Source organism: Nothoprocta perdicaria, unplaced genomic scaffold (assembly GCF_003342845.1).
Source record: "Nothoprocta perdicaria isolate Ctin4 unplaced genomic scaffold, notPer1 scaffold_75, whole genome shotgun sequence".
Classification (NCBI taxonomy): Eukaryota; Metazoa; Chordata; class Aves; order Tinamiformes; family Tinamidae; genus Nothoprocta; species Nothoprocta perdicaria.
In genome coordinates this window covers 1901959-1914118 of record NW_020456032.1, presented here as the reverse complement: position 1 = coordinate 1914118, position 12160 = coordinate 1901959, and the positions used below count along the sequence as shown (strand labels likewise).

Genomic DNA, 12160 nt, shown 5'->3' with positions numbered 1-12160 from the left:
CTATAGAGACCCCAAATTTAAGTCTATAGAGACTTAAATAGCCAGATTGGTAGGCAGAGAGATGGAAACCTCCCTTGTACCACCCTACCTTGGCTGCTGGCTTGATTTTACCACTTTTTTAAGGACTTCTCCCAGCTCTGCATGGAGAAGTACAACCTGTGCCAGGTTCTGCTGCCCCAGACGGGGACACTAAGCAATGCCAGCGGGGCAGCTCCGTGCGCTGTGTCTGGCCCGCGAGCCTGTGTCCTTCCCCCTTGGTGTTGCAGCTCACACCCCCGACAACTCCTTCATGGGCTTTGTGTCCGAGGAGCTCAACAGGACAGAGAAGCAGTTCATCAAGTCCAACAAAGTGAGCAACATGGCCGTGGTGTACGGGAAGGAAGCCAGCATCTGGAAGGTGGGTGTCCTCGCCGGCAGCCCGGGGAAGGGCACAATCTGGTTCCAAGCTCTTCTCTTGGTGATGCTTCCCCCAGTACATTGCTTATGCTAAGGACAGCATATAAATAATCCTGTTTTGGTTGTGACAATTGCCATTAGGTGGGTTCTTGCATTATGTTCCTGGCAGTTTGTTTCTGCTTTCAAGCGCGTTGCCCATCTCTTGCTCTGTCCCTGGTGGTGGCTGGTGGTGGAACTTGCTGGGACCTGGAGCTGGAGCTTTATCCTGCTAATGCCCTTGGGGAAAGTTCCTGGAGGGAGCAGGAAAAAGGGGCAATCAGAGCCACCAGGGAGGAGTTCTGCCTGTGGGGCTCATCCCATCCCTCCAGCCCCAAAACTGCTCTGCCATAGGGTGAGGGACCAACGGTGCCATCAGCCCCCTCCTTGAGCCCCACGCTGTACCATGTGGGGCAGTGGCTGTAGCTGCCCCCTTCTCTTACCTGCTGCAACCCAGCTGCTTTTCCTTCAAAGGGTTATAAAAAGAGCAAATTCTCACCGCGTCTTGATTTTCCTTTCCTTTTTTCTCCCCTTTATGCATGGCCCTGGGATGTTCCAGTTGCAGGTACTGTATTGCATGGAGCTACCGGAGAGCTCTAACCCTGCATGTCTGCTCGGGATGCAAAGTGCCTTTTCAGCAGTTGAATTTGCCCTTTTTTTTTCTGTGTTTTGCCCTCCTACGCTGCCGCAATCAATGCAGCTATTGGTTTTATCCCTTCCCTGTGCCCTGGTTACCAGCTCTGTCAGCTTTGTCCTCCCTGCAATGGCTAACAGGGTCCAGGATCCCGCCGGGATTTGGAGAGCCTGACATGGCTTGTGTTGAACAGGAGATGTGGTCACTGCATTAGAGCATTTTAGTGCTGAGTAAATGCAACTCTTGGGTCTTGTGGCCAACCAAAGCACACAGTGGGGTACGTTGTTGTGAGTCAAACACGAGAGGATATTTACATTATTTCTTTCCTTAGCTGAAAGGAAACTCACTGAATTGCAATTTAGGGGATCTGTTATGTTTTATTCTGCTTTTTCTGACCCTCTTGCTCTTATTCACGAGTTTTTTTAGTGCTTGGTTGGTTCAGCTTGGGAAGGAATTAAAAAGAGCTGAACTATTGAACCCACATCCCGTGTAAGAACAGGGGGAAGCGTGCGCCTGCCCACGAGCTCTCCTGAGGTCTAGGAAGGAGAGGGCATCTAAGGCTCCTTGGGAACACTTATGTCTCAGAGTACTTATTTTCAAGCTTTGGAGCAAGCACGCTCTCTAAAAACAGTCTTTCTGGCATTTCAAAGCACTTAAACCTGCCTTCCCGTTGTTTTTCATTTCCAGTCCCCGTGAAGCTCCCGCTTTCCACTTGCGATAGGAGCTGATGTTTCCATCGTCCGGAAAAGCCATTTTTCCCCATCCATGCAGGCATCCCCAGCCTTGTCTCATAGCAAGGAGGGATGCTCAGTCTCTTCCCTCTGAACGCAGCTCTTGTTTTTAGCCCTGGAGAAGTCCACGACCAACAAGTATGGTCTGCAGAAAGGCTGGGCAGCAACATGTAGGGTCTGCTCAAACTCCCGCTTTATGCCTCCTTATTCCCTCCGAATCCCTGCTCTTTTGGGGATCCTCTTGCAGCTCTGCAAGGGGTTGAAGGTATGGCAGTCAAAATAGGCTCCCTGTGTGGCTTTGAAGCAAAATTTTCTGCCACGTGGAAGTTGTTAAAATGCAAGGTGCTTTGGAGTGCAGCAGTGAGAAAGGCTCCAAGAGAAGAAAAAGTGAGGTCCTCCAATCTTTCCAATAGTAAAACAGGAAAAAAAAAAAAGAGTGAGAAAATCCTGAATGTTGTTAATTATCACGATGGGCCATCAGCAAGCTCCAGCCTCTCTCAACATCCTGCTGAATCCCGTTGTCTTTCGTTGAGGGTCTCCGTGTGGGTGCTGCTGGTGGGGACCCAGGTTGGCACTGTGGCTCAACCAGGGCTGCCTTTGGCTGCCGGTCAGCACGAGCATCCCCGCTGGCATGAGCATCCCTATTGGCCTCAGCACCCAGGTCTGCCCTCACCGTCCAGAGGCTTTGGGATAGGGAATTTGGAGCTGGCCCTGCGCTCCGGCTGACCTCCCCGTGCCTCCCTCCCCAGGGCAAGGAGAAGTTCCTGGCCATCCTCAACAAGTACATGGAGATCCATGGCACGGTGTACTACGAGACGCAGCGCCCGCCGGAGGTGCCGGCCTTCGTGAAGAACCACGGGCTGCTGCCACAGCACGAGTTCCAGCAGCTGCTGCGCAAGGCCAAGGTGCGCGAGCCCACGGGGGCTTAGGAGCAAGCGTCCTGGGGGAGAAAATCCAGCCAAAGCCAGGGGTGGGGAGATGCTGTTAGCTGCTGATCCCTCCAGCACATGATTGTGCACCAAGAAACCCTTCCCTGTAGACAGAGCACAAGGTTTCTTGATTAATTCATCTGCTAAGTAGTGATTTATTTGTGGCCTCTGCAGTGCTGATGGTAAATGGCAATATTGGAGTGAGCGCTGAGGGGTGCAAGCGTGCCCAGGGCTGACCGTGGGCAGTGTCTGTGCGGAACAGCCTCAGTTCTCCACCTAGGAGAGTGGTGACCTGTTCCCTAGGAGCCCTAGGGCTGGTTCTCACTGGTGACCTGTTCCCAGTGCATGCAGGACCAGAGCGCCCAGCCGAGCTGCTGCAAGCCAAGTTGCAGCTCCCACTAGTGCCAACATCCCAAGGTCTTTTACGAGCAGATTGGGAACTTTGTAGAATATCTGACTCGGGAAGGAGCTTTTAATCCGTTTAAGCTATGGGGAATTGGAAGGGATGGGGACGCGTGGAGCAGAGTGGCAGAGAGGGGCACGGGAGGGCTATGTAGTAGAGTTCCCCTGGGCTTAGCCCAGGGCAAGGCTGGCTCAGCAGCGCGTCCTGCTTCTTCACAGCTCTTCATCGGCTTCGGCTTCCCCTACGAAGGTCCTGCTCCGCTGGAGGCCATCGCCAACGGCTGCGTCTTCCTGCAGGCTCGCTTCAACCCTCCGCACAGCTCCCTCAACCACGAGTTCTTCCGCGGGAAGCCGACGTCGCGGGAGGCAAGTCGGGCCGTGTGCGGGGAGCTTTCCTCCCGATCCAGCAGCCCACATACTTGCCAGAGGGGATGGCCTTTCCCCTGTCCGTTCTCCACGTCCAGGCTAGAGCATTTGATTGAGATAGACCCTGTTGTGGGTTTGCAAAAGAGTAGTTCGAGGCTTATACAAACCACGAAGCCCAGCCCCGTGTGGTCTCTTGGCTGCCCCACTCCAAACCTGGGGCTTAGCTGCTCCTTGCTGCTCCTTGCGATTATTTTGCAAAATAAGCGGGACCCTAGGACCTCTGCGTAGCTGCAGCAGTGCAAAATTCCCCTCAGGCTTGCCTGTGGCTGAAATTTCAATCTAAACGAGGCTGGAATGCTTTAAAAGTTAAAATGTTGAGGAAATTGGCTCTTTTTGTTATCAATAAAGTGGGGAATGCAGCTGGGTCCAGGTGAGAGGGGCTTTTTGGGATGCATGTCTATGTGTGACCGTGTTAAAGCAAAACGTGCCCGCGAGTGAGCCCAGCGCCCGGCCCCGCTGTGAGAGCGGCGCCAGTGCCGGCAGGACCGCGAGCAAACGGCTCGTGCTCCGCTCTCGCAGGTGTCCTCCCAACACCCCTATGCCGAAGCCTTCATTGGGAAGCCTCACGTGTGGACCGTGGACTACAACAATTCGGAGGAGTTTGAGGCCGCCATCAAGGCGATCATGAGCACCCAGGTGAGGCGAGGAGGAGGCACCAGCGGTGGGAGCTGCCCGGGCTGCAGCAGAAGAGGTCGTGAAGACCGAGTGAAGGCAACGTGGGAAAGCAGTTGTTGTTTTGCACGTTTGTTGCAGGCCCTTGATGAAAATTAAGGGAAAAATAATGAGGTTGCTGCCGCCTTGGCAGCTGGCAGCGCGGGTGGCAGGGGTTCCCAGGAGAGGGACTGCTGGTGGCACACGTCCTGCTGGAGCTTCCCAGTGTCTTGCAACAACCCTCAGGAAAACGCGGGCTTTAGAGAGGGAAATGCATCACCACGCAGAGCTGCTGGAAGTCAGTCAAGGAGCAGGGGTTGACCTGGTGGCTGAAAGGCTGTGTGGCGTTACAGGTGCCCTGCAGGCAAGGTATTCCCCCCTAGAAACCTGTGTCCTGCTTTAATAACTACAGCTGGAGCTTGTAGAGACATTATATAAAGCCTTGGGAAACCAAAGAGAGAACAAATGTGAGCAACTTGCCACAACTTCCTTTTTTTTAATTGCTAAGGCTGCTTTGTTAGTGATGCTGTCAAGACAATCAAGCCCAAAAGCTGACCTACCTTCTGAGTTTAAAAGCCTTGTTATAGGCTTTTGCTTTGGGAATTCCTTGGTATCCTGTCTTTGGAATAATGTTTGCCCCAGCGGGAACACAAAACAAAAGGAGGGGGAAAGCAGGAGTCGGGTGGATGAATGCTCCTATTTTCAGCCAGGTACCAGGGCTTGGTGAAAGTCTTTTCCTGAATCCTCCTTCTTCCCCAAGGAAAAAATGGTGTGTTTGGTTATCAGAATGTTTGGTGAATTTGTCTGTGTCACAGCATAATCTCTGTCAATTTATTATTTTTTTTCCACTCAAAAGGTTTCATTTCAGCATCGCAGGAGCAAAGCTCAGTTTATGAGCATCCCGAGGGGAGCGCATCTAGCAGAGACGGTGCTTTTCCCCGAACACAGCACATTGCCCAACCTGAAACATGCGCATTCCCGATGCGCAAAACCCCTGGAAATAGAAAAGTGATCTGGAACAGATTTTATTTGGTTTTATTTTTATTATTCGGGTGGAAAATCACATATCTTGCAGCTCAGGTTTTGCAAACTTGAAACACGTGGCGATAGGGCTTGCCCAGGGTGGGAGGATAGCAGCGTCTCCGTGTTGGTGTGGGGCATCCGTGGGTGGTTGGTGCTTTTCCATGCCACGGGATTAGGCCAGCAGGCGCTTTGCCTGCCCGGTGCAGGAAGGAGTTGAGATGCAGCCAGTGTCCGTGTCCCTGCGCCAGCCTGGATTTGCTCAAAAGAGACTTCCTCCTTCCTGAGTGCAGCTCGCAGTGTGGCACAGACGTGGCTGGGGTTTGCAATGCGTGGTTTTAGTTATTTACTGGCTTTTTAATGAGCAGCCCCAAAGTTCTCCAAGCTCCCGTCCCTTGGGGAGCAGTACCCGCTCTGGATCCAAACTGCTTGAAGTGAACCCGACTGCACCCTCATCCCCGCTCCAGGCACGTTTTATTATCCAGGAGCATTTTCTTATCAATATTATCAAACATCAGGGTGAAAACAGCTGGTTGGAGCAGTCCCTGCGTGTGACCAGGCACTTGTGTTATTTTTCCACTTACTAATTCAATGATGCCTGGGGGTCTGCAGAAGCAGGTCCTGGGGCTCATGTCCTGACTCCCCCAAAGAAGGAAAAAAATGTGGAAGAGGCAGAAAAACCTACTGGGAAGCTCCTTAAACAATAAGCTGCTCTAGAGGGAAAATGCTTGGGGAAAAGGTCTGGGGATTCCTGCAGCTCATGGTCTCTCCAGCCCTGGGCAAGGGCTCCCGTCTCCTCCGTATCGGGCAGCTGCCAAGGGGGAAATGCGGGCGGCTGCCGCGGGGTTCATTTTTTCGGGCAAAAAGCAGATAAATGCGCAGGTAGGAGGCGGCTCAGGCCAGCGGCAGGAGGCTGGGGGAGACGGGCAGTGTTTCGTAACCCGAGCTAAAAATACTCCGGCGCCTGGAGCGGAGGGAAGGAGCTGCCGGCCGCGTATAAATAGCAGCGGAGTCGGGAGGCGGTAGCCGGAGGCTGCTTCCCATCCTTTGCGTGCCCACAGCCCGTGTGTGGTGGAGATGTTCAGGGATGCTTGGCGATGCCCAGGGATGTTTGGGAAGCAGGAGGCGCTCAGCCCTGTGCAAGGGGGAATCACCTTGCACTGGTGCTGGGAGAAAAAGGTTTTGGTGATTGGGAGTGCAAAGCTCCCAGTTTCCAAATTTTCTGCTGGAGAGTATCAGAAAATGGCCCTTTTTTTCGGATTCCTGTCCCCCATGCCACCTGCAAGTGATGTTTGGCCTCCCCAGGAAAATGGTCCAGGTGGAAATCTGGACCTGCCGCTGGCAAAGGGGTTTCTGTTACAATCCACGAACAAAAAAGGGAAAAGTCACATCAAGCAGAACAGGAAGGTGTTATTTTAACTGCTGTTTGGTTAGATGCTTAGTGAATCCTTCACTGTGCTACTCACCAGTACTTTCCCCATAAATTAGAAATTGCAATTTCACATTTGTTTTGCAAATTTTTGCAAATTGGGGCTGTCTCCCCCCACTCGCGCTCTCTCTTCCGTAGGTGGACCCTTACCTGCCTTACGAGTACACGTGCGAGGGGATGCTGGAGAGGATCCACGCCTACGTCCAGCACCAGGTTGGCCACTTTATTGTACGCAGGCAGCTCCCGGATGGAGCTGGAGGGGATCCCGAAAGGCCAGGGGAGGTGGGAGCAGGGTGGGGAGGAGGTGCTGGAGACACCCACGGGTGCTCCCGCCATTCCATCCCGTCTCCCGCCAGGACTTCTGCGCGGCGCCCGAGGCCGGCGGCCCCGCGGGGCCCGGCGCGCTGGCCCTGGCGCCCAACGCCACGCACCTGGTGTGGGCGCCGCGGGGCGGCGGGCACGGCGGCTGGCCGCCCGCGCGCTCCCTCCAGGTGTGGCTCTCCGAGGGCCGCCACGCGTGCTCCGAGACGTGCCGGCGGCGCGGGCTGGTCTGCGAGCCCACCTTCTTCAAGCTGCTCAACACGAAGGACGCCTTCCTGCAGTGAGTGCCGCCGCGGCGGGTCCCCGGTGCTGCTCCCCTGCCCCGTTATGTCCCCCGGTGTCCCCTGTGCCCCCTTACCACGGGCTGCGCAGGTGGCCTCTGTGCCCAGAGTGGCCTCCGCGCTGGCATGCGCTGTGTGGCTATAAAGGAGCCTGCGTCCCGCACATATCAGCCTTAAAGCCCACGGTGACTTTTTCAGCAGCTTGGCCCTGTCCCCTGGCTCCTTGTGCGCGTTCACCCCCTCCCTCGCTCCCTCTTTCATCTCTTTCGCTATAAAACTGTGTTTTGAGCGCGCAGCGGTGAAGTTTTAATAGGGGATAAATCTGCCACCGGGCTCCGTGTGGCTCCGCGGACAATTAAAATGCGAATATTACCATTTCTGTCACGCTGGCCGGGCAGGCAATTGGAGTCCTGGTGACATTTTTATATGATAAATTAAGAGCTGGAGCCGGGATTGCGCTGGCACTCTGCTCCCTCACCCTCCAGCCCCGCTGCCTTCCTGGCAATGTTCAGAACGAGTCGTTTCGGGGGAAATTGCCGCCGCCTGACCCCGCTGTGCGCGTCCCCAGGCTGAGCATCGCCTGCGACAGCACCGAGGCCGAGATGAACCACCTGTACCCGGCGGTGGCCGAGGGCGCCCGCGAGTGCTACCTGCAGAAGGAGCCGCTGCTCTTCAGCTGCGCCGGCTTCAACAGCAAGTACCGGCGCCTCTGCCCCTGCCGCGACTACCGCGAGGGACAAGTGGCTCTGTGCCGGGACTGCTTGTGACGCGGCCCCGGCCGGGGGCTTTGCTCGAAGCTGCCGCCGCGGGCGGACGCGGCTCCCGCTGCGGCGAGCCGGGATGTCGGACTCCGTGGGTCCCTCGGGCCGCCCGTCGGCTGCGGATGCCCTCACGTTTCCTTCCGTTCTTTCAGAAGATCCTGGTGTTTCTTCTCGAGGCGCAAGGTGTTCTCGAGGTGTTTCTTCCCCGGGGCAAGCCCTCCCCGGCCGCGTTGGTGCTGGGTTGGGGTGGCCGGGAGAGGGGAGCCGGGCGGGGGGTTCCTTCCCCCCATCCCTGCAGCAGGACAAGGATTTCCTGTTTCAGGATTTCCATCCTCTTCAAACATCCCAGGTTGTTTTCTTTATTTATTTTTTTAAATCCCTACAAGTGATAAATTAAAGGGGAGAGAGGACCTGGTGCCAGGAGGAGTTCACGGAAAGAGCCGGGCTCGGGCAGATTCAGTGGGATGTTGGACATCTCCACTGGGACCAGATTAGCATGAGTGGCTCGGATCACAGAGCGGATCCTGGTGCCCAAGTCGGGATGGTCCCTGTAGCTTAGGAAGGCTGGAGAAGACGAGTGGCCCCAGAGGGGTCTGTCACCTGCCCCAGGGACCAAGGGGGCTGCTCTTCGTCCTGCACCTGGGTAGGACACGCAGGGTCCCCAGCTGCCACCTCACTGGGGTGCACGGGGCTCCACCGGCCTCGGCAACTGCTGCCAAAGGCGCTTTGTGGGGAGAGGAAAGGATGGGGAGAACATGGCTGGGGCCACCCCGGGGGACAGCTTGGTCCCATCCTCTGTGGGGACAACAAGGCCGGGCACCGGGCTCTGCCAGTGCCAAATGGGACAGTGCAGAAAGAGATGTGTCCGTGAGTGCGAGTGAAGAGCTGCCCGGAGCTGCGGGGGGGTCTTTGGGATCACTGTGGGGGATTAGAGCCCCGAAGGACTTGGTGGGGAGACACTGAAATGCTGTAGAAATGCAGGTTGAGCAAGTCCCAGCCTGGGAATTGCATCCCAGACCTTAAAGCTTAGGAGAAGCTGAGGTGTTTTTCCTTTGGGGAGTGCTGAGGCGCATCGGAGCCCACGGGAGAGAGGTGGCACAAACCCCACGTTGTGGGGGAGAAGGTGGTGAGATGGAGCCCGTGCCTCGGTTTCCCCCTCCTCACCCACTCAGTGGTGGGATGCTCAGGGATCCGGCCACAGGGTGGTGGAATCTGGTGCTCCCTGATCCCACTGCGCTCCCCGTCACGTTCCCACCGCGGTGAGGCCGTCGTGCCCGAGTCGCTGCCGTCGCCTCGGAGCAATTTGTCATTGTCAGTGCAGAGCTGTGCAGGCAGCCGCCATCCAGCCCGCGACAGAGAGGATTGATTAAGTAATTTCTGTGTCTTGCAGCAAGCATGTGTATAAATAAAAATAGGAAAAAACCTCTCTTGGCGGAGCTTAATAACCGTTCTCGGTGCCTTTCTGTGGCCCCTTTCATCCTTGTCTCAAAGCGACAGCGGGCGAGCGTGCAGCTGATGGCAGCACCAGGGCAGGAGCTGGCAGAGGGGAGGGAATCTGGGAATTTACAAGCGGGCAGCGCTGGTAACTCTGTCCCTGGGACCATAACAGCCTCCTTGGCACTGCGGGAGCAGCCACGGAGCTGGATGTGCTGGGTTGGGGCAGCTTCTGCAGCACCATCATGGAAGAGCTGGGGTAAAAGCGGGGAAAGAGGGTTCAAAATCATTCCTCTGCCCCCGATCCCAGACATGGGGCTTTCTAGCCGCTCCTCGAGGGACTTTTCTGCGTCCCGCTTGCTGGGACATCCCCGCAGGACAGAGCCTCCAAAGAGGGTTTTCAGCCTGCTGCCTCCTGGGGAGTCTGCGGAAACCAGGACAGGCGCGTCGAAAGGCTGCCGTTGTTCTGGAAATCCATTTTTCATGCCCAGAAATTATTGCTACGGGGGATTTTGTTTCCAAGCCTCTCGCTCTCTGTAGTGTTTCTGCCCAGAAGTTATTATTTGGATTTTTTTTTCTCTCCTGCCTTCCACGGCGGTGCCATCCAAAGCCTCCCCTGCAAGGGCCTGGGGGCCCGTCCAGGAGCAGGGTGTCCACAACACGGCAGCACTTGCCCCATATTAAAAATCCTTTAATTTCATCATGATTTTCCTCTGAGGGCCGTAAACCAGACTAGGACAGAGCTAATAGGGCCACTCCGGCTTATCCGGGGGTTATTAGGGAATGCTTAAGCGGCTTTTCCCTCCTCGTGGCTGCTTCTCGGCCAAGGGGCAAGTTGCATCTGCGACGTGGCCGGTCCAGGCGCGAGCAGCCCATTCATTTTCCCCTAACGGGTTTATCGCTGGATCGAGGAGCTGCCCAAGACGCGAGCGCTGCTGTTTGTTTCCCCAGGTGATGGATCCGGCTGCCGCGTGTCCCCTGACAAAGACATCTAACGGTCGGCACCGCCGCCTCTCGGACCGCGAGGTCGCGCTTTAATTGAGCCCTGTCTCGCTGCTGCCACGCGATTAGTCTCGCCCTTCGGAAGGACTTCCCAAAATAACCCGGCGCCTTTTCCCTCCTGCCTCCCGCCCGCGCCCCTCTTGGCAAAGCTGGAGCCACAAAGAAAGCTAATAAATTGGGGGAAAAAAAAGAAAAGGAAATCAGTGCTCAGCCCTATGGAGTGAAAAAAGCGGTGACATTTTGCCTTTTTTCCTTTTATTTTTTCTTTTTCTCCTGTGTGGCAGAAAGGCGGGAGGAGGGGGACAATGTCCCTCTCAAAGCTGCCGCGCTCCTTTTGTCACCGACTCAGATAAAACCGCCCAATGTCCCTCACGGCGCCTCATCAATGGCAAGCCATTAAAGCTCCAGATCAATATATTTATATATATATCTGGGGAGTGATAGGGCCTTTTCGCTGTTATTCCCAGGCAGATAAATGCCAACACCCAAAGCACAGCAAAACTGCTGAGGGTAGCAAAGGAAAATGACCCCCCATTGCTGCCCTGGTGCAATGAGATGGCCGGGAATGCAGCCCTGGGTGGTTTCAGGGACCAGGCTGGAGCAGGAGAGATGATTCTTCCCAGATTTTTTTAAAAAAGGAGAGAGAGAGACACCAGATGTAAGAGCCTGTCTATAAATACAAGCAAGGAAATGGGAAATAACAGCCTGCCCCAATTTAGTTCCTTTCATCTGAGGAATCAAAGCAGCTGGCAGCACCTCCAAGGCAGGAGGAGATGCGGCTTCCACCGCGTGGCACCTGACGGCCCCGGCTGTATCCCGGGCTCCCCAGCCTCACCTCCATGCTCATCCTGCAGGATGTTGACAAGTTTCTGGCTGTGAAGACCCGGCTTCAGGCGCAGTAGGAAGCCAGGGGAAGGGCTGATGACGCCCTGAGATTGGGAAGCCAAAGCATCCTTGCATTTCTTTCCAAACCACAAGTGACTCCCCCAGACCTGCAGACCTGGCTGTGGTTGTGCGCAAGGTGAAGGTACCTGGAGAAGGGAAGGCCAGTGACATGACAGAGTCCAACCTCCACTTGCTCAATGCTCTATGCATGAAGATGCTCATCAACCGCCAGCCCATGCCCAGGGCTCAAGTGACATTCCCCTCTTGGAAAAGCTTGGTTGGGGTTGGCTTTGGGTCTGGAGCCAGTCTGGAAGTTCATCTTAGTGCAATGCCTACAGATCTTGCTGACTCTAGTTTGGGACCAAATGAAGTCCATGTTCTGGATGCTGGACTGGACTGGTGGAGCAGTGCAAACCGTGCTGAGCTCCGCTGGCAACCTCAGCATCTCAATGCAAAAGCGCCCAAATTGCTGCCCTCACAGCTATGTCCGAGGGCTCAAGGCAGAGCCTGAGGCTAGGAGAAATAAATTCATAAAAGAAATGTGGGAGGTGCTTTCACACTTAATTAACTCAACAAATTAATCCCAATTAGAAGATGTAATTGGGATTATGGTGGTTAATCATCTTTCCACCCCAAGCAACCATTGCACTGTCTGCATTAACGGTGGTAGAAAAGCACTGGGTGCAGAGTCAGTTTTCTCCAGTGCCGGCATCGCCACTGCAGCCAAGTGGCATTTCCCGAAGGGAAAACGGATCCCAAAAGAAGGATGCGCCAGCAAGGTGCTTCCTCCTCCAGGACACCGAGGTCTTCCTCATGCACATC

The 12160-nt window shown here is 55.3% G+C and overlaps 1 protein-coding gene across 2 annotated transcripts in view; it reads left to right on the top strand.

Annotated features, from left to right (window-relative positions):
• Positions 1-9244, top strand: part of MGAT5B (alpha-1,6-mannosylglycoprotein 6-beta-N-acetylglucosaminyltransferase B) — a 48526-nt gene extending 39282 nt beyond the window's left edge. Inside the window, exons 11-18 of one of the 2 annotated variants that reach the window (XM_026051446.1) lie at positions 267-397; positions 992-997; positions 2547-2702; positions 3348-3494; positions 4074-4190; positions 6793-6867; positions 7011-7255; positions 7825-9244. In XM_026051446.1, the coding sequence (XP_025907231.1) occupies positions 267-397; positions 992-997; positions 2547-2702; positions 3348-3494; positions 4074-4190; positions 6793-6867; positions 7011-7255; positions 7825-8023 (1076 nt within the window). In that variant the 3' untranslated portion in view covers positions 8024-9244. The remainder of the gene's footprint in view (positions 1-266; positions 398-991; positions 998-2546; positions 2703-3347; positions 3495-4073; positions 4191-6792; positions 6868-7010; positions 7256-7824) is intronic. The other variant, XM_026051447.1, reaches the window with a different exon arrangement.
• Positions 9245-12160: the final 2916 nt, after the last annotated feature.